The sequence below is a fragment of the Actinia tenebrosa genome, unplaced genomic scaffold (assembly GCF_029948245.1).
Source record: "Actinia tenebrosa isolate PJP-AT-01 unplaced genomic scaffold, QUT_ActTen_1.0 PGA_scaffold4__44_contigs__length_22323623, whole genome shotgun sequence".
Lineage (NCBI taxonomy): Eukaryota > Metazoa > Cnidaria > Anthozoa > Actiniaria > Actiniidae > Actinia > Actinia tenebrosa.
The window spans coordinates 9718222-9740436 of NW_028292581.1; the positions used below are offsets into that span (position 1 = coordinate 9718222).

At 36.6% G+C, this 22215-nt stretch overlaps 2 protein-coding genes across 2 annotated transcripts; both read left to right on the top strand.

Moving 5' to 3' along the window:
* The first annotated feature begins 10005 nt into the window (after positions 1–10005).
* Positions 10006–11763, top strand: LOC116297109 (acetylcholinesterase-like). Its single transcript, XM_031705273.2, has one exon. It carries the CDS (start codon positions 10006–10008, stop codon positions 11761–11763), a length of 1758 nt encoding a protein of 585 aa, XP_031561133.1.
* Positions 11764–19393: 7630 nt separating this feature from the next.
* LOC148907014 (uncharacterized) lies at positions 19394–20215 on the top strand. Its single transcript, XM_089036523.1, has one exon. It carries the CDS (start codon positions 19394–19396, stop codon positions 20213–20215), a length of 822 nt encoding a protein of 273 aa, XP_088892649.1.
* Positions 20216–22215: the final 2000 nt, after the last annotated feature.

Consider the following 22215-nt stretch of genomic DNA (forward strand, 5'->3'; position numbering starts at 1 on the left):
CAATAACACCAAATGACAAACAATTGCATTTATGGACAATCATTTACCCAAAAGTGAAAATTCATTAGTGCATGCTATTAGCATAATCATTGACAATCTATAACGCGTTTGGACAATCATGAGGGTCAACGTTATATTCTATAGCGTGGATCAACAAACATTTGCATGATTGGAATGAACAATAAGAGAAATAAAACAATAATACCTATTTTCTGATGGCCGGGTTAATACGACCATGGTTAGAGTTCATGGCAATAAAAACAGACAAGTTACCTCCGTGAATCAGCGGCAATCTGTTCATGTTTTAACAATAAAGGTTAACATATTTCCGTACAGTTAGCTCATGTACATAGGAAACAAAAGAATTCACCTTTTCTACGCTAGCCATCATAAATTCTTTTAGATTATGTTACGGTCACCAAATTCAATTACAATTCAACATCTAACTTCACAGATCAACATCCAACTTCACAGATCAACTTTGATTTTGTAAAACGTCAACGTTTTCAACATGAGCGATCAACATTCGACTGAGCGAAGATCAACTTTGCTTTTACTCATCGACATTCGACCTTCCTTGTAGACTTTTTACGGCTATTTAATTTATGCAGGTGAACTTATATATGGAAATCTACTTTTTTCATCAAAACAACAAAAAGAATGACATTTCATAAAGTCGGTTGTTGAGTTGTCCAAGAAGCATACCAATCCCGCCAATAATACGTCACGTCTCTGGGGGAGGGGACTGGGGTATTTTTTTATTACACCTTAGTAACCACTCCAAAATCAAAATGGCGCAGATGGTGCACAACACTTGGTCATTGCACTGTCGTTCGAAATTTTGCAACTTATTATTACTTCTCCTTTAGATTCTCAGAGACTCTGATACTAGCAAACCGTCCCAACCTGGGTCTGATTTATCATTACTTCGAGAAGTCACAATAAACATGTGAAATATATACTATCTATCATACTACTATCATAGAATATGTACTTTATCATACTTTTGGAAGTTCAACCAACTAAATACTCCATGCATGTTGAAACCAGGTACAGTAACTCGCGCTCTCCTTACTCTTCTATAGTACCTAAAAGAAAGCATGGGAAAGAAGCAGAAAACCTCTGGTAACCAGGGTATATTATTGATTTGGATGTATAAACAGTAGTTTGAAGGCAGAAGGCAAGGAATTATCGTGGCTTTGCTACCATTGATAAATGTAAAAAGTGGCTCGCTAAATGGCATGGCTCATCAGTCAAAATACGTTGAGAGAAGTTACCAAAAAGTCTTACATTTAAAGTTGGCATTTCAAACATGAATACTTTATTAAGCCACTGGGATGACAGATAATTGATTTAAAGCCGAGATCTTTGCAGTCCAAGATTTTTTTTATACTGTCCTCGCTATGCGACGAGACTCTCAGTAAAACACTGCATTCGATACAAGGTCTCTAACTAGTCTATTCGTACGACAGTCAATTTCGTTCTGTAGTTCTCAAGTATGTTAAAAAGAGTTGTTCGAATGTTAACTATCCTATCTTCGTTCAGAAATAGAGAGCGAATAGCTTTCATACACTTATAAACTTACGGCTATGAAATAAGCGCCGAATAACTCGATGATCACGATCGACTAGCAGACTATACTGAGACACGGCTTCAAAACAAGAACTGTGTGACCAGCATAAAAGAACATAAAAATTACCCAAACTTTCATGGAATATGACTTACTAAAGCTCTTCTGTATCACTTATTGTTTCTTAACAAACATAGGATAGTTTGATTCAAGTCTTTTACATTGCCAAAAGTCGACTGCCGTAATCAAAAGTTTACACTATATGTTACACGTTTATTATGCCGTACGAACGGTCACTCGTTTCTCTCAGCGAACTTTGTGGCACAGATACTGGCTTCAAACGAATTCCATGTCGTCCATGTGATTTTAAAAACATGTAGTTTTGAAATTTTATTGCTACAAATGTAAGAAATTGTGTTAACTGGATTGTTCTTTCACAGTGGCTTTTCTGCGGCAAACTACGAACTTTGCTTGATGGCAAATGTTACGTTTATCACGATACCGCTGGTTTGTTGGGGTGGCGTGCTCAACTACGATAAGAGCTATTAGTGCAAGCCGCCTAATTAGTTTCCAACGAATCACAATTATGAAAGTCAGATGTGAAGGAATAGCAGTCCGACTAAAAAGCTCGACCTTTAAAAGCCCCGAATCAACCTTTTTACCTTGGGATGTAATGTATTCCCATTTCAGACCACATTTCATTCTCTTGAGTTGTATCCATATTCGTACGTCTTCTCATGCTCAATCTTTAACCAAAGAAATTATAATACTCTTTGGAATGTCGATACGAGGTCTGTGTAGTGCGAAAACATTGCGCCTCCCAAGAGTAAAAAAAGGTATGACATGAATGAAATGACATGGGATCTGAAATAGGAAAACAATAGGAAAACATTGCGCCCAATCTAAAAAGGTCTATACATTGGAAAAAGAAAACGTTCAGCCGACGGAGATCGAGCCTTCATGCACTGACAAAGTATATTACAGTAGCAATCGTGTATTCAGAGCATAACATGTTCTTAATTGTAGTTAAACGTTATAATATTACATGACTTTCATCTACTTTAACTTTACGTTAATTGACAGTCAATATTTCTGGACTTTTTTCGGCAACTGAATGAAGATTAAAATTTTACACAACAAACTCCAGAATGGTCGCTACAATATGTGACGTTGCCGTATTCTTTCCCTGGGGGACATTTGCTAGTATACCAGACTTTACATCACAGTAACAGAGCATGCCTAAAGTTTGGATGAACCTCGCACCTAGAGCAGGAGAAAAACAATTTTCCATGAAATTTGGAAACATAAACAATTGCAAAGCAAAACAAAAAAAGATTGAAAGTTTTATCTTAGATTGGAATTGCAGTAGACTGATCACAAAATGGTTTCAATTCGAGGTTGGAATCGATGAATAAAAGAATCAAGTTCAGCCTCGACTTTAAGCCATTATTTCGTGGTATATCAAAGCGAATTCAGGAAATTGACATTGACATTGAATGATTTGAGTTTTACTGTTTTTTTTTTTTTTTTAATTAAAAGTTTATGAAATATGCTACTTTTAGCATCACCTTATTCAGAAGAGTCTGATTACCACACAGCTTGATCCTTAACAAAGTTTGTATGTCTTGTAGATGACGCTAACGCGATCTTGTCTTATCTTGTCCTCTTACAGAACAAACGAGAAAAGTCTTCTCTTGTTTACATAGCCTCATATAAACACTCGGAAAGTTTTGGAAAAGTCACAAGCTCTTAGTAAAATCTCGCCCACAGCTATGCTACACCAGCTTCTTTCAAACGTAAACACCGAAAACGTGAAAGGTCTACTTATTTATGGACCGACTGTTTTTCCACTGCCTTTACAAAAAGAGTTACGACAACTATAAGAGAATTCATTATTGAATGGGTTTATCTATAGCTTAAAATGTTATTACATATTTTCGAATGTTTTTCCACTAATGCAATTTTTCACTATATGTGCATTTTAGGCAAATATTGCATCCAAACTTGACCAGTTGAAAAACCTTCATAAAAAAAGACTCTGAAGGAAGGAAGGAAGGAAGGAAGGAAGGAAGCTTCTTTATTTTACCACGGTAAAAACATCAGTCGATTGCCTAAAAATATTTAAAAGTAAAGATTTACGAATAAAAAGCTAGTTACTGTTTTACATGTTTGCCGTGGAGCCCTTAGTTACAACTTTTCTTACTGTATAGACTATCAATTTCCGTTTTAAATTTTCGTATTGACATGACCTCTTTTATATTTAATGGTAGGTCATTCCACAATTTTGCCCCACTATAACTGAATGATCGTTTTAGATATTCAGTGTGTGGCTTAGGTATTGACAGTTTTTTATCATGATTTCGAAGGTTGTATTTAGTATGGTAGTCGGAGAAAAGGTTTTGTAAGTAAACTGGTGTACGTTCCTGCATCGTTTTAAACATTAGTAGGGCTTTTTGTTTTTTACGACGAATTGCAAGTGTATCCCAGTTTAATTGGTCAAGGAGATGGCTAGATCTTATGTCATAGTTAGATCTTGTGATAACTCTAGCCGCTCGATTTTGACGCTTTTGTAGTTGAACACATAGTTTATCACTTAATCCATCCCAAACTGCACTACAATAGTCCAGTTTGGGTAGAATCAAGGCTTCGTAGATTTGGATGGCACTATCGGTCGAAATGAATGGGCGAACACGTTTTAGAGCCCCTATACTTGATGAGATTTTCTTCGAAATGTCGTTAACATGTTCTGACCAATTAAGGTTTTTATCAATAGTGACACCCAAAGATTTGGTGTGATCAACTTGTTTAACGCTAGTTCCATTAATCGCAATATTAATAGTGGAATCGCATTGCGCTGTGAACTTTTGGCGGGACCCAATAATCATAAATTCCGTTTTCGCTACATTCAAGCTTAGCTTATTTGCTAACAACCACTGATGTATATTAGTGAGTTCAGTGTTGATGCTTGGTTCCAAGTCCCCTACATTTTTACCATGAAAGCTGATGCTGGTATCATCAGCAAACATTCTTGTTATGGCTTGCGCCAAACAATTTGGTAAGTCATTAATATACAGGAGAAATAAAAGTGGGCCTAAATTACTGCCTTGTGGTACACCGCAGCTCACAGTACAAGGCTCAGACAGACTTCCGTTAACACTGCACAGCTGAGACCTCGTCAGTAAATAAGAACGGAACCACTTGAGTGAGCCTTCATCTACACCATAATTCGATAGTTTGGACAAAAGAATTTCATGATCTATGGTGTCGAAGGCTTTTTGGAGGTCTATGAAGATAACTCCGTTAAGTAGTCCCTTGTCTATATTAACTGACCATTCGTTCGTTGCTTCGAGCAACGCGGTGACAGTGCTGTGCTGAAGTGTTTGCTTAGCCGATTTCTCAAAACCCTTATAAATGAATAAATGCAAAGCTTTCGAAAATTACAGCTCACCGAACATACTTAATCAATATCTATTTTATCTAATAATGGTTTTAACTATTAATTATGGACAGCACGTAAAAGAAGCCAACCAATTATAGTTACTAGCCAGAGAGGAGTAATGAGTATCTCCTTTTTACTTGGATCTTAAAATAAACCACTAGGCAAGACCCTCCTGCACAACTAAAATGCAAGTATACATCCTCCATCAGCGACTTAAAAGAGAAAGTAGTAGCATAGGACACAGACTACACTTTTCTTGAGCGATAGGTTTTTATTAATTCAAATCAAGAGAAAATGAACTAAGAGAAGGAATCTCCGTGCCCCATCATGTGCACACTTTGATGCTATTTTTAGAATCATTGATGCTAATTTTAGCACTTTAATTACCATGCCCGCGCGATAATCATGCTTCCTTTAATGCCTCGTTTTAGGACACGAAAAGCGACAAAAACACAGGCTTTTGTTTACTGCAAGACTAGAAGCCGCCTACCCTAAAGAAATCAACCACAATCACAGGTTCTTCGCTCAAAATATCTCCAAGCTAAAAATAGCATCAAACTGTGCACATGATGGTTACAAGGCTATATAGGGGGATTCCTTCTCTTAGTTCATATTCTCTTGTTCAAATCAATTGCCTGCCATTCAATACTACAAATAGATGACTACATTGCGTTGTTAATATATGAAAATCTAAAGCGCAAGGAAATATGTTTTAACCGATTTGACCAAAGTTAGTCATATATGTTTTAAACGATTTACAGCCTCGTCACTCAAAAATGATTTCCCGCCGCTGATTGATAGTAACGGCTTCTCTGGAAGAAGTTTGGGAAATACGAATTCCAGAAGGCTATTCTGAGTGGATGGTATTTGTTGGTCACGACAGGATTATTCTGGATCTTCAAGTAAGCCTTCTTGGACGAGTCAAAAATGTCCCATTTCAAACCACGTACACGTCTTGGAGTTGGGTTTCCAAATTTAGCAAAATTGGTAAACATGGTCCCACTATAACGCCGACTTTTTTTCTTGTCAACCTTTAGTATTGTTTTGGAGTTAAGAAGCGGGAGACCAAGATTGGTTTCTGTGGTGTGTGCCATAAGGAAATGTGTTATTTCAAAAATTTCAATAAAATCATTGAAACTTAAAATAAAGCCTTGAAATTTTACCCGATCATTGAGAAATAGCACTTTTTTCGCTCAAAAGTGTGGTTACTTTTTTAAATTTTCCATAGTCGGTTACCCAGACCCCCCTAGAACTGTTTGCAAATAAGTCCTGAACTAAACATTAGGGGAGGGGATATTTTCGAACAAGAAATAAGGACGTTGATAGCTGCACTCCCTCGTCCCGTAGAAAAGATATCTTGTTAAGCAACAACACCAATTGCATTTCTGATTTCTGATTTTCAGAAAACAGAAATCGGATATTTTTAATAAAAAAATTATCATCCCGGCACTCAAAATTGAACATCCAATTAACAGCCATGTTTAACTTCTGTTTCTACACAGCTGGCTGGTCGAAACACAATAATTCGTGAAGGTCAATTTATCTTGACGGCTTGGAAATTTAATGGCCTAACTAGTGAAGTCTGAATCAACTGAAACAACACGCGTATGTTTGTTGACGTTTTTTAAAATCAAATATTTTTCGTAGTCGTACCAGCGAGGACTCAAACGGCAGATAATTTGTACATGTAATCGTATGGGACAGAGTAAAATTAAGGATAAAATTTGATGAGTGTTTCAAAGTTTTGAAATTGCCCGAGTCGCTAAGCGCGGATAAGGGCAATTTCAAAACTTTGAAATCACAAGTGAAATTTAAATTTAAAAACCTTAATTTTACAAGGAACCATACAAATACCCGTTTAACATATGCTGGGCAAACTCCAACGAAAATGAACTATCAAACCAAATGTGGTTATGGATTAAAATAATTTTATTCACTACAGGTTCAAACGTGTTTATTCATTACATATTTGCTTCTTTTTATTAAACTTTGGATTGGGTGAAGAAGCCAGTAGTTTCTTTCGTTAACGTCTTAAGCGGTTTTCTAGGTTCATCTGCTCTTGAAGTATTTCCATATCTCAGTAATATTTCATCCACACTCGAATTTGAATGCATTGAATGTGGACAGGTGAGTTGGCAGTACCTTTTTTAATTGAGTCGAAAGTGTGCCGTCTTCAGGAAATGTTGGAAACGCTGACCCCCGGTCCGTGGACTACTCTACGGACCCCTCTACGGACTACCCCTAGAAAACCTTTGAAAGCACGAAACAGAGAGTTGTAAGTCTTGCAATGACTTTTGAACAAAGACTCCAATGTACTTTGTGACGTTTCCTCTCGTGTAGTTTTGAATAGAGCTTTTTGCCCTGATATTTCAACCATAGTCACCTCTTGTTTTTTTTCTTCTGCTGGATATTTTTTGTCTTGTAAGTACAACTGAATGATTCTACTGTGCTGGTTAGCTAACAAAAACTCAAGTCCGATTAATTAAAGCCCGGTTTCTACGGAAGCCATGTTTGTTTTGACGGCTAACCGCTGACGAGCACTTATCTCCGATTGAACAACTTGTGTAAGCAAAAATGGACGACTTGATGGATGGCAAGTGCTACTATTTACAATCTTTAAAATTCTTTCACATCAGTATCAGATAGAGAAATCAGAGATCTTGCACTAAAAGCTAACAATGTTATTTCAAAGGTTTTTTTTTTAGTTCTTTAGGTTTTCTTTTCATGCCTTTCTTGCTTTGCATTTACATGTTTAGCAAAACAAAGCCCCACCTTTGTTAACTAGTATTTCAGAAAACTTTACCGACTTTTTGTTGCTTCGCCTCTTTTAAATCTCAGTGGCTTGCCATATAATAAATATCTTATTAACCTCGTTTGCTCGGCCCGTACCGTAAGTTATGGATCCTCGTTTCCCCCCACTTTTTTTATGGCCCGCGTGCTACGCGCTTGGGCCATAAGGCAGTGGAAAAAACTCGGTCCATATGTAACTTACGGTACCGACCTCGAACTAGGTTGATAAGAGCTATTTATTGATCTTATTGCCAATTGGATTCTTGTTTTTAATAGAATGAGAGGGGAATTTAAATTCAAACAATAGCTATATAATGGGTTCGAATCAGTTCTCAATGGTTAAGGTGACTGCCTATATACTTATGGGAAAAAATATTACATTTTTTTTAAAACTTCGATTTTCCGGATTGAAATTTAATGCTGATTGCTGATTTAATTTAATGCTGAATGAAGGCTAGTCAATTATTCTACAATAATACGTGGATATTTTCAACAAAAAGACAAAGAGATACATTGATTTGTTATATTTTGTAGTTTTGGTGCTCTTAAAAAATCTCATAAAGTCGAACAAAATTCCCTACAAAAATCTATTTTTTCATGTGTTAGAATATTTAACTTTCTCTAAAATGTTGACATAACCTAGATTTTTAGGAGTTTATTCAAATAAGCTATTAAAAAATAGAGAGTCCCATGCAAAATTTGAGCGCTTTGCCCTGTTGAAGCTCAAAACGCGTATGGTTCTTATAAAATCTTGCAGATTTTTCACGGTTTTTTAATCTACCTTCATTTTATGATATTTTGTAGTCTTAGTAAACTTGGACTTACATTACAAAAATCAGGTTTAGGTCACCAAGCAAGATTTTAAGATATTTTACGTTGAACATAGAGCCTTATTCGTCATATTGAAAGAGCTCAAGCACAGGAAGCCAAACCACTGAATACTTCGAAAATGAAAAAAAAGTGCGCGCAGAAAAAATGCGCACGAATACACGATTGAATTAACTTAAATGAAAGACTTCTTCAGAATTTGAATTCTTTTTTTTTTTTTTTTTTCTTTTTTTTTTTCTCTTCTTCTTTTAACCCAAATTATTGGTGATTAAATTTCATAGGATTTCACAACATCTTCTGGTCAGTCTACAGAAAAATATGTGCGGTGTTTCCTCTGATTACTCCCAAAACCGCAATGCATTATTGGAAATATGAAAAATGGCAAATAGACTGATGCAATATTAAAATCTCTTTATTGTTTGAATTCGAAATCGTAATAACATTTTATAACAAAAAAAGAATATTTATTTAATATCAAATATTTGGGACCGAAACAGCGTACGGCACATAGTGCAGTTTTCGTATGACTGTGAAAAATTCGCGGCACGAACGCGACCATGACACGGCAAGGGATACGCCAGACCAATCACATTACACGAGAATTTACTATCCATCCAATCAAATACCCGGAACACGGCATAAACACGGCGCGGACACGGTCACGCCAAGGTCACGGCAATGCCAGACCAATCACATTGCGCGTGAAAAAAATCAGCCAATTAAGATTCTAGAAAGCATCACGGTCACGGCACCTCACGCTTACGGCACTGAGCTTTTCACAGTCTTACGAAAACTGTACTAAATAATCTTAAATACGCAAAATACAAAATACGCGCGCTTAGCATTATTAACACCATAGGCTCATGGTTTGCATACTGTACGCATGCTTAATAAGTACCACTACTTAAAGCTCAAAGAAACTTTATCCAAACCTTTTAAAAACCGTAATTGACTCAATAGTACAATTGTACAATAGTACAAGCATCAATACACATTTAGTGAGTGATGTTTGACACACACACACACAAAAAAACATTCTCATACTAAATTTCAGCTTGACTTTCTCTTTTCCTTCTATTATTTAGTGCATTATTTTAGTTTATCTCAGTTTTTTTTTTTTTCCTTTTCCCCTATAAAATGCCAATCATATAAATTATAGTGCAATTATAACTGATTTAGTTATAACGAATTAATTGACTTATTTTAATAAAGCAATAATAACTGACTTTCTTTTTCTGAAACAGGTGAATAAATATTTTCTTCACTTCCATCTAAACAGTTGATCAATAAAACAATTTTTAATTAATGGCATCTTGGTATTTAAGTGTGTGTTCTTACCGCTCTTGTACAGTTCACCCGCAGTCACTCGAAAACCAACATGTTGTTATTGTCCAAGCGTGTGGTTCTGTTCCTAACTCTGCATCTCTTCCATGAAGTTGTACTGGGCTCTAAAATGAATCATAGAAGGGTCCTAACCCAACAGGGTTATGTCAGGGGAATACGACAAGACATCCAAACCAATAACGGACAAGCAAAAACCGTTTACAAGTTCCTGGGCGTTCCTTATGTTGAGAAGCCCATTGGCGATCTTCGCTTCAAGCCTCCACAAGCTCTTTCCACTCGAAGATCAAGCGATTATGATGCTACTTCTGTACGACCAATATGTATGCAGGACGAATATTACTTTGATTCAATAAGAGGAGCGTGGCCTGAATTTGACCCAAAAAGAGATATGAGCGAAGATTGTCTATACCTGAACATCTACACTCAAAGCACAAGAGGTAAAAAGAAATACCCAGTTATCTTTTATATCCACGGAGGAGGATATTTTTCAGGTTCTCCTACTCGCGATACCTCACCAGGCGAGTATTTGCCCACACGCGGTGTGGTTCTCGTTACTATCCAGTATCGACTTGGACCATTTGGATTCTTCACTACTGGGGACTCAGAGGCACCTGGAAATGTGGGTCTTCTTGACCAGGTAGAGGCCCTCAAGTGGGTTCAACGAAACATCGAGGGTTTTTGTGGCGACAAGAACAGCGTGACTCTCCTTGGTGAAAGTGCAGGAGGATCAAGTGTGGGTTTACACTACTTATCACCTCTGTCTAGAGGACTGTTTCACCGAGGTATTGCAGTGAGTGGTGTGGACTTGTGTCCTTTCGCCCACAAACCTAAGTCTACAGTTCTAGAATACAGCAAGGAATTAGTCAGGAAGGTTAACTGTTCGAAAGCCACCAGTCGACAAATACTTCAGTGCTTAAAATCAGTTTCAAGTGCCACCTTCTTTAATAACAGGATATATTGGCTGATGCAACCGTTTGTCGACCAGCGCTTTCTGCCAGACGAACCAAAAATATTAAGAAAAAGAGGAAAGTTCTATAAGCTTCCTTTAATGTCAGGCTTTGTAAGCCAAGAAGGTTCTTTTGTTGTAGACTTGTATTCAAAAAATTACAATACAACATACAATTCTACAGGTCTCGGAGAATATCTGGATAATGTCTTTCTGCCTATTGAATACAATTGTAAAAAAGATAAGGCCTACGTTGCTTATAACGCTCTAAAATTTCAATACACACCATGGGATGACCTCAACAACCGTGCCATGTTCCGTCACAAGCTTACAGAAATGTGGTCCGATTACTTTTTCATTGCTCCAACCGATGCTGCCTTGACCATCCATAGTGATCACGGTGATCCTACCTACATGTTTGAGTTTGCTCATCGCTCTAGATACCATCCAAAGCCTGAATGGATGGGCGTCATCCACGAAGATACAACAGCCTACAAGTTTGGTCTCCCGCTTCTTAACTCCAAAACAAGATTAAAGTTTGACAAGAAAGATAAAAAAGTCAGCGATATGGTAGTGACCATGTTTACCAATTTTGCTAAATTTGGAAACCCGACCCCAAGACGTGTGCGTGGTTTGAAATGGGACAACTTTGACTCGTCCAAGAAGGCTTACTTGAAGATCAAGGAAAATTCTGTCATGACCAGCAAATACCATCCACTCAGAATGGCCTTCTGGAATTCATATTTTCTCACACTTCTCCCAAAGAAGCCGTTACCACCATCTGGCGGAAAAGATTCAGTCGTGAGTGACGCGGCTGTGAATATGAATTATGGCAAACTAAACTAACTTTTACCAAACTAGATTAAAGAAGGTCCCTTGCACTTGAGATTTTTAAAGATTAAGCATGCAATGCAGTATGAGATTTATGAATTGTCGTCATTTGGGAATTAAACGAAATTCCAATTGCATTAATAAAGTATTTGCATCATGAAAGGTGTAGTCCTGGCCTAATTTATTTATTATTTATTTATCATCATCTTTTAAATAGTAAATGACAGCCCAGTCCCTGATAGTAATATTAAATAATTAATAGACTCTGGGTTTGGCTTCCTTTACATGGCCACAATTGATTAATAACTTGAGTATTAAGATAAAACGAGATATTGAATATATGTACATGAGAATATATATAAACTCAATTTTTTTTATTTATTTGTTTGTTTGTTTGTTTGTTTATTTATTTATTTATTTATTTATTAGGCTTTAAAAGGCTTTCTCTTGTTTACACAGCCTTATATGAACACTCAGGAAGCCTTGTACAACAGCCTTTCTTCAAGAAAATAGCTTTTAGCACTCACTGCTTGAATACGAAAAGAATTCTCTCGGAATGCAAAATATGTATTCCTTTTCATATTTCCTATGTTTAAATAAATTATCTATACAAATATTAAAACTAAGTCTTCTTTTCTTTGCCGATAGGAAGCGAAAGAAACCGCTTTTCATGTACGTAAGACAAGGGAGCACGTTAGAATTTTGATTGTGTTAGTTTATCTTCGATTTTATCGCACTAGTTCTAAGATATAGCAGGCGTTCCTTGTAGTGCTTGTTTACGTGCGCGCGCTACACTATATGACAGGCGTTCCTTGCTTTAGTCGGGATAGCGAATTTACTCCGAAAACCGACGAATATCTTGCGAGGAGCGGAGCGTCATTCCCTTCCCTCCTATTACACTCGTCATTCCCTTCTTACGCGATCGTAATTCGGATCGGCCGAAACCAAAACACTACGAGGAACGCCTGTCACATGATGGATTGCGCTCGCTCTATTTCGTGAACTTCTCTTCTTGGTCCTGAATATATTAGCGCCATAACGGTCTGCTTAAAAATTCAGCTCTTGATGTCTTTGAAGTTTATTCTTGATTTGAATACTTTTTGATGCTTTTTACTCTTAGAATCTCTTTTCTAAGTATCTCTACTGTAAAATTATGCTTTTTTATTCGAGAAAGGTTTTACTATCACGCTGTTTCTGGTGGAAATGTTCTGCTGGTTTTCAAACTTCCCGCCATTGTTCGTCTACTGGTCATCGCTATCGTCAATTTCCACTGGATTTTGGTACCTGGGAAACTATGAAATCTCTTGGAATACTACGGCAATTCAGAGGAAAACGTGGTGGACGATATAATGCAAAGGATAATGATATTCTTCTGATAAAACCAATTATTTCCCGATCTACCAACATTAGATATTCAGAATTCGTCCCTTCGTTCACCTTGGCTGAACACCATGAATAGGCACAACAATTCACATCGTGGAATAACTACGAACAATCAATGCTATCCTCGCTGCATTCCTTCATCATCAAATGTTCATAGAAGCTCTAAACGTTTTCTATTAACTACAGGTCTGTATGCAATAAAGCTTTGATTATAAATGACTTTATTATTGAAAATGATATTGAGTTGCTATGTTTAACTGAAACTTGGTTGAATACAAATAATTCAAACTTACAATTCATTATAAATGAATTAACTCCTAAAGGCTATGTTTTTCACCACATGCCCAGAAAATCTAGAGGAGGTGGTGTTGGTTTACTTTTTTTAAAATCTCTTAAATTAAATAAAATTTCAATATCTAAATTCAAGTCGTTTGAGGTCATGGGCATGTCTTTAAGCTCATCTCCGTCTACCATTTCAATTTTCGTTTTATATAGACCGCCTCCATCAGGTCGGAACAAATTTTCCATTCCAATGTTTTTTGACGAGTTTTCTCAGTTTCTGGAATAGTTTTCTATTAATTCTGCCTCATTTCTTCTTGTGGGTGATTTCAATTTTCATATTGAAGATCCAACTAACTATCATGCTCTTGAATTTCTTAAACATTTTGAATTTTTTCAATTTGTGTCAGCATGTTAAACAACCTACATACAAAGAGAAACACATACTTGACCTTATCATTACCAGAGCTGATAGCAAATTAATTGATAAAGTTTCTATCTCTGATCCTGCTATATCAGACCATCCGGCTGTGTCTTGTGAACTGCTTACTAAAAAATCACCTTTTGAAAAAATTGTTTCAAAATGCCGTAAGATCAATTCAATTGATAATGACACATTTAATAATGGTAATTGAACTGAGTGGAGTGCAATTTGGTCTGAAATCAAACGCGCGATTACAAAATTGCGATTTGTAATTGCAAGTTTGATTTCAGACCAAAATTGCACGACACGAAGTTCAATTACCACTTTATTGTATCCATTTGGAGATCTTTTTTGAAAAAGAATTTTTTTCCAGTTAAACCGATATGACTTACAATCTAAAAGCAGTCGATTCAAACATGCTGTCAAGAGAACTTGTTTATATTGATCGAGCAATGATTCTCATTTTGAAAACCAACACTTTCAATCCAAAACTAAAATGAATTTATATAGGACCAAAAGACATTACATGCATTAAGGATCGTTTACTTACATTAAATAGCAAAACGATCCTGCCCAAAAGGGTTGTAATGAACTGGCTGTTGTCCATACAGCCAATGCTCACTGCTTGTATTTTCACGATTTCTGTTCAACATGTTAAGATCACACTTGTGCCGAGAAAACAGCAAAAATCAAATGTTGTTTAGTCCTTCGGTTGTCCTTAAGAAGTCACGTAGCTCAGCAAAAATCTTTTTCTTAAGAAAAACTTCTTTTAATGACTGTATTTTCGATGTGTTGTTATGCTTTAAAGATTGAAAAGGAAACCACTTTCCACGATCAATCGCAAAGAAGTCACATTCAAAAGATGCCGATTGCATTTCCCCCCACTGCTTTTCGCTGTAACATCTTCAACTTACTTAAGCAGTTACTTTACAAAGATGCTTTTGACAATTTTAAGTGATCAGTTGGTCTTTTTAAGTCCTTTTTATGGCTTTTTCAGTCTTTTTTACGACTTTTGACGGTAAAATCGTTCTTCAGAAAATTTTGTTTTGAGTCGTGGCTCTTTTTTTTCGCGAGAAGCGGTGAGCTCAACACTCAGATGGATTCCTTGATATAATTGGCTAGAAAATGGCATGTCTCTCTTGTGGTTGGTTCATATCAGTTGATGTGCAAAATCGTGCAATTTAGAGCTGAAAATCGTGCAATTTATGCTGAAATCACTGCTGCAGGGAACCAATCAGATCGCAGGATTTGCTTGTGATTTCATAATGGATGTAATAAATAGTGATATTGCTCGGTCCTGTTTAGTAACCTCAACAGCAGATGATATCAACAGCCTTACTTATATCACTCTGAACTGTTGTCAATTCTTGACTCGCATGCTCCTCTCAAAGAACATATTATAACAATGAGGCCATCAGCCCCTTGGTACACGGTAGTGATAAAATCTGAAAAAATTAAACGCCGTAAACTTGAGAGAACCTGGCGAAGTTCACGTCTAACAATTGATCGTGATCTATATGTTGAGCAATGTTGGGTTGTAAAGCGTCTTATTCAGAAATCTAAGAATGAATATTTTTCCAGTATCATTAATGATAATAAGTCCAATCAGAAAGTTTTGTTTTCTACTTTTGACAAATGGCTACACAGAAATCCTGAGCAATCTTTTCCTGCCGCCCCTACTGCTAAACATCTTGCTAACTCTTTTGCTGACTTTTTTGTTGGTAAAATAAAAGCTATCCAAGATGATTTTGTTCTACATCCAACCTACGTAGACAACCATCTACCTTTACCAGTGTCTAGACATCTGAATGCATTCTCTGCTATTTCATGCGATGATCTGTCTAAGCTGATACTTCCACTTCTCAGCAAATCCTGTGATCTAGATCCTCTCCCTGGGGTTATTCTCAAAGGTAGTATCGAATTACTCTTTCCATCCATTACAAAGATTGTCAACTTATCTTTAAGCACTGCAACAATGACAAATCATCTAAAGGAAGCATTAGTAAGACCAGTTCTTAAAAAACATCTGATGCCTCCAGATGAATTTTCCAGCTTCAGACCAATATCCAACTTGAAATTTCTCTCTAAAGTCGTAGAAAAGGTGGTTGCCACTCAACTAGTTGAGCACTTAGAGGAAAATCATCTTCATGAAAAATTCCAATCAGCTTATAAGATGATGATTTTATAAGAATTTCAATAGTGTTGAAACAGCCCTTCTGAGAGTTTATAATGACATTCTTCAACCTATTGACCGGCAATCTGCAGTCATTTTGGTATTACTTGATCTTTCAGCTGCTTTCGATACCGTTGATCATAGCATTCTTCTTGAGAGGCTCTCATCTAGATATGCCGTAATTGGAAAATCCGATCCCTTCAGTGGTTTAAATCCTACCTTAGTGATAGATACTTTCGAGTAAAAGTAAACGGCGTCTCATCTTCTCTTCAACCTCTTGAATGTGGTGTCCCACAAGTCTCTATTCTGGGACCAATATTATTTCTTTTGTACACTGCACCAATTGGTGATATTATGCGGAAGTGCAACACAAACTTTCATCTATATGCTGATGACACACAAATCTATTTCGCATTTTCTACATCTTCATCAATTGAGCTCAATACAGCGAAGCAGCAAATTGAGACCTGTGTTTCAGAAATTGATAGATGATTGACTTGCAACAAGTTGAAACTTAATAAGGACAAAACTGAAATTCTTGTCTTATCAAACCCTCGTCGTCCTCTACCCCCATTGTATCTCTTGAAATTTCGAACTCTACTATTACTCGATCTACATCAGCTCGTAACATTGGCATCATCTTTGAGACTCTGTCATTGGAAGATCAGATACTTTCCGTATGTAAGACCTGCTTTTTTCATATTCATAATATTTGGAAAATTAGAAGATACTCGAGTCGTAATGCATGTGAAACTCTTGTCCATGCCCTCACATCTTCGAAACTTGACTTCTGTAATTCTTTACTTTATGGTCTTCCCAAAACTTCTCTCCAAAAATTGCAACATGTACAAAACGCAGCTGCTCGACTTATTACTTTTTCAAGAAAACAAGATCATATTACTCCTATCTTATATGACCTGCACTGGCTACCTGTTGAACAGCGTATTGTCTTTAAGATTCTTCTACTCACTTTCAAGGTCTTACATAATCAGACTCCTTCCTACTTATGTGACTTGTTTGTTCCTTTTGTTCCATCACGTTCCTTACGATCAATGTCTCAGAATCTTTTAGTAAGGAAATCTTACAACTTGAAACAATATGGTAGAAGAGCCTTCTCTAATGCGGCTCCTGAACTGTGGAACAATCTACCACAGAACATTAGATCCTCTGTTTCAATATCACAGTTCAAGCAAAGGGTTAAAATCTGGCTTTTTCAACAAGCATTTTTTTAGAAGTTTTATTTTAGATATCTATGTTTTTACTTTTCAACAAACTTTTATAATGATTTATTATTATGTATAATGGCCAATTAATGTTGAAAGTTACTCAATCATGGATTCATAATTTTATGTAAAACAATAAGTCTATCAAATATGATGTATTTATAAAGTTGTTTGTAATTATTATTGTTTAAAGATTTTAATGTATACCAATTAACCACACTAAATATCTATATAGTTAAATTTTTATATGTTTTATCAGATCTTCTTGTAAAGCGCCGTTGAACCATGGGGATATTAGCGCTATATAAATCATAATTTATTATTATTATATTATTTATTATTCTCTTTCCTCATTTTTTGATGTTAGATAGCTTTTCAGTAGCCTCACGTCTTGCTCAGTTTTCCCCTTAGTATTCTTGTTTTGTAGACTTTCTACATAATCCTCTACAGTGTCATTGGGAGTACCAAATCTATTTTCTTCCATTTTTTATGCCTTTGCTTACTTTTTACAGTAAAAAAGAACCTATTTTAGTAAACAGCAACAGCACTGACGAGATTTACTGCTTTGCTCAATGAGAAAGCTATCAAGTCTATGAGCGCAGGGATGGAAACCATTCAACGGTTAAGTGCAAAAATGTCGTTCGTCCAATCAGATCGGCGAACGACTTTTTTCACGGTGAAAAAAAACGTCGTTCGTCTCTCTGATTGGCTGAGACCAGTGAATGAACGAAAATTTACTGAATAGATTTTCAGCGAGTATTTCTCGGTATGTATATAATAAATACTAATACGATAGATTCGTAAGCTAAATAAAGTGCGAATATATTTTGTAATACGTAATGCTTTTTATACTTCATCCAGCACTATAATAAATTGTCTATATAAATATTAAGACTTTTGAAATAAAGTCTGATAAATTGTCGATTTGATGAACAAAACTACTTTTCGCAAAAGTAAAAATCTCTGGGGCTCTGTTATGGGTCGGTATATCTCATGCGGGGTTGCGTCTATAGCGCCCACTGCGTTTGGGAATTCTGGCCAATTTCCCCTGATGTTGGCCCATTCATTTACATTTAACCAGCGAATTTGATTTTGGAAATACCTCCACATCTCTGGTATGACTCTGTATATGTATATAATTCGCACAACAGTTGATGGGTCTGTATCGAACCACAGAGCTAGACTTTCCACATGCAGATATTTGCGTAGCCACATTAAAGCTAATAGAACTTGATTCGTGATGTTGAGTTGTGAGCGTCCTAGTCGTTGACGTGGTAATCCATCCCTTGTTAAACGGAATAGAGCTGGAGAAACATCTGCTACTAGCTGCAGAAATGACTGTGGGGTTTCACCTGTAATTTCTCCAAAACAACCATGGCTGTCTTTGTATTAGAGAGAACACATCCCTGCCATCAAATCCACTGCCACGGAAGCCTGTAAGAAGACGTCTATTTAACGGCACGTTTTGTATGCCTAACGGAGGCTGGAAAGCAGACAGAAGTATCAAAATTGCTAGTATTTGCAAAAGTAGGACACGTATATCCTAAATCTGCATCTCAAGTTCACAGTAACTACCAGTCAAACTTCTATTTTTTGAATAATTAAAATCGAAGCGTGCAACTAACACCGTTATTGTAATTAGTCCAGGCTGTTTAGAGTTTTGCACTTCGGAATTTTCTGAGCATTCAGTGCCCATCGAGTGACAATTGAGTTTAGCTACTTTACTTGATTATTTCTGATAAACGTTTTATCAAGATGTCACAAAAAGATTCTCCAATACCGGGAAATTCGCGTGGGTTAGGTAAGTGAACCATTTTTAAAAAGCCCATTTCTGGACTTTTGCGACAAATTAATTTTATTATCGTTTTCAACTTATGGTTTGTAATTTTAATTGTGATAAAATTGGTGCTAATGTTGGTGAAAAGGAAATTGAATTTATTTCTAAATGCTACAACGAATGTAATAGCAAAGAGTGGCCTGAAATCCTACAGTACTGCAAAGAAAGAATCCTAGAGGCACAACTCCCTCATCATGTTGTGGCACTCTATCCGTAGAGCCCACTAGCAAGTCGACTGATAACCAGAATGAAGAACATTTTAAAGAAAATGTTGGCTTCCCCGACTGAACGACCTTCCTACATGTCTCCAACACTGTAAAGTAGTAATGTATGCTGATGACACTGTGATTTATTTCTCGGGTTCTACAAAGGACGTTGAATGTAACATCAACAGAGATCTGTCAAACTTAGCCTCATGGTTCACTGATAATCGCCTGACATTAAACATTTCAAAATCCAAATTTATGGTTTTTGGAACCCCTAAATCTGCAAATTTTAAAAGTGCTCAATCCATCTCGGCTCAGGTGAATGCTACAACTCTGGAAAGAACGACAAGCTTCAAATACCTTGGTAATGTACTCAATGAGAACTTGTCCTGGGCTGATCATGTGGACTTGATGTCGAAGAAGATCAACCAAAGGATTGGTGTTATCAGAAGAGTTTCAAAGTTTGTGCCCCTTGATGCTAGGATAACCTTATACAACAGCCTTATTGCTCCACTCTTTGACTATGGCGATATTATTTGGGGAGACAAAAATAATGAAACCCTCATGAAGCAATTGCAAGTACTACAGAATAAAGCTGCCAAGACTCTCTTGGACCGCTCTCCAAGAAGTTCTGCAAGTGATGCGCTGGCCACCGTAAACTGGAAGCCTCTATCGACGAAAAGAAAACTGCACCGTTTAATTACTGTATATAAGTGCTTGAATGGCGGAATTGACTTTGACTTTGAATTTAAACTGAACTCAGATTACCATAACTATAACACTAGATCTAAGAATAATATACACCTTAGGAATTCACATTCTAACTTTGGACAGCAACGTTTTATATATCAAGCCAGTAATGAATGGAACAGTTTAGACATTAACATCAGAAAATCGTCATCTTTATTACAATTCAAATCAGTAGTTAGTAGTATTTTATAATGGACTTTAATCTCTCTCTTTTTATTATATGACAATTTTATATATAACATTTTTAGTATTTTATCTGTAATTTTAATTTATGTCTTATTTTATTCTTGTATATATTTTTAACAATTATTTTTGTTGCAGGACCCTACTGAAAATCGCTTTTGCGAGTAGGTCTCCTGGATAAATTTATCATTATTATTATTATTATTATTATTATTATTATTATTATTATTATTATAACCAATAGACTCCATGAAGTATGCAGAGAAGAAAACACCTTCCCAGAGAAGACAAGCAGTGAAGGACAAATAAGAGGGAGAGTATGTTGCGTCATCATCATGCGAGAGCGAGTTTGATGAAAAAGATGACTGCATTGCCGGTACGAACAAGGTATCTAAAAAGAGGAAGGTTGACAATGCAGCAGAAACCCAAGCTGCACATAAGAAAATGTGCGAAAAGGCTTTGGAAACGATGAGTAAAGTAGATGCCGTTTTAAGCAAGGTGGACAAATATCTAGATAAGAATAACTAAGCTATTAAAAAATGGAATCAAATCTTCAGTCTCGACTGTTATAGCGAGCTGGTATATCGTCACTTATACTCAAAGATTTGTAATTTACAAACGCTGCTGTTGAATAAAACTTCTATAAAAATCTTGTAACAATTTTAGTGAGTTTTTAGAGAAGTAAACTCGTTGGTGCTGGCCTATCTCCGGCTTCTCAGAAGTTACATATATGAAACTTCTGAAAAGCCGGAGATAGGCCAGCACCAGCAACAGCAAGTTTACTTCTCTTAAAACCAAAATATAGCGTTAATAGTTTTGTAAGCACGTTTTAGAATGGCAAGCGTTTTAACGCTGAGTTCGTTTACATTCCTGGAAATTAAGACAAGTTCACAGAAAGTGCAATAAGACTAGCATTTTAAGGTTAAAACTTCTTCACGCAGATTATTTCGGTATAATTTAGCTGGCAGTACGGTACGTAGATCATTAGCATATTAGCAAACTCATTAGAATTTTTAACCCCGGTTGTTGGAAAACGTTCTATTATTGTACTTCCAATATGATAATAAGTGTGTAATCGTAACGTAAACGAAAACGTAATCACTGAGCCCGAGAAAATTCCGAAATGAAAAGACAAAATTCAGTATGAGAAAAAGGTTTTAATATTGCTTCCGTTCTAAAGAACTTGTTTCTCTGGACTATCCGGTCTCATAGGGAGGGGGGGGGGGGGGCGGTACTCTTATCCGTTTAGGGTAGGGATGTGCCGCTGAGCCCTCTGAACCCGGGCCTGTTCCAGAGTAAAGTCGCTGAAATTCATACCCTATTCCAGAGCGAGATCGATGAAAACCATACTCTGTTCCAGTATTGCGAAAATAGATGCCCTGTTCCAGAGAGGAGAGAGCGTGATTTCATATACCCTGTTCCAGAGCGAGCGCGACGTTATATACCCTGTTCCAGAGTAGGATACCCTGTTTGGCGGCACGTATCCGTATAGCGAATATAGGGGAGTGCCCCTCCCCCCCGGGTATCCGGTGTAATGTTAATAGGGATGTGGACCTTGACTTGCACACGCCGCCGACACTAGAGAAAAACGCATACGCATGCGTGCATTTCAGCACGTTTTCTAAGAATTTTGAATAGTTTGAGTGAGAAAATAAACATTTATTTTCTCCAAGTATGCAAAAACGTTCGAGAGTATACTTTTGTTCTGAAAGAATTAGCCTTTTGCATTATTATTTTTATTATTATTAGTTTTTGCATTTCCTAAAGTCCAATTTATCAGGCAAGTCAAATTGAAAGTCAAATTTACACATGTTTTGACTAATTTGCATACGTATTCAGAGCATGCGCAGACGTTTTTCACTCGCGTCCATGTTGATTTCCACGAGAATAAAAACCTCAGAGAACGGCTAATTCACAACGAGTTCGAATATCGGTATTGCGGAGGGAGAAAAATTGGAGAGCCGAGGAAAAGACTTTCGAATCAAGGGGGGACCAAACAACAACAAGTC

What these genes read in the sequence shown, in the direction of transcription:
- LOC116297109 (XM_031705273.2), top strand. Translation starts at nt 10,006, where the DNA reads ATGTTGTTATTGTCCAAGCGTGTGGTTCTGTTCCTAACTCTGCATCTC.
- LOC148907014 (XM_089036523.1), top strand. Translation starts at nt 19,394, where the DNA reads ATGTATGCTGATGACACTGTGATTTATTTCTCGGGTTCTACAAAGGAC.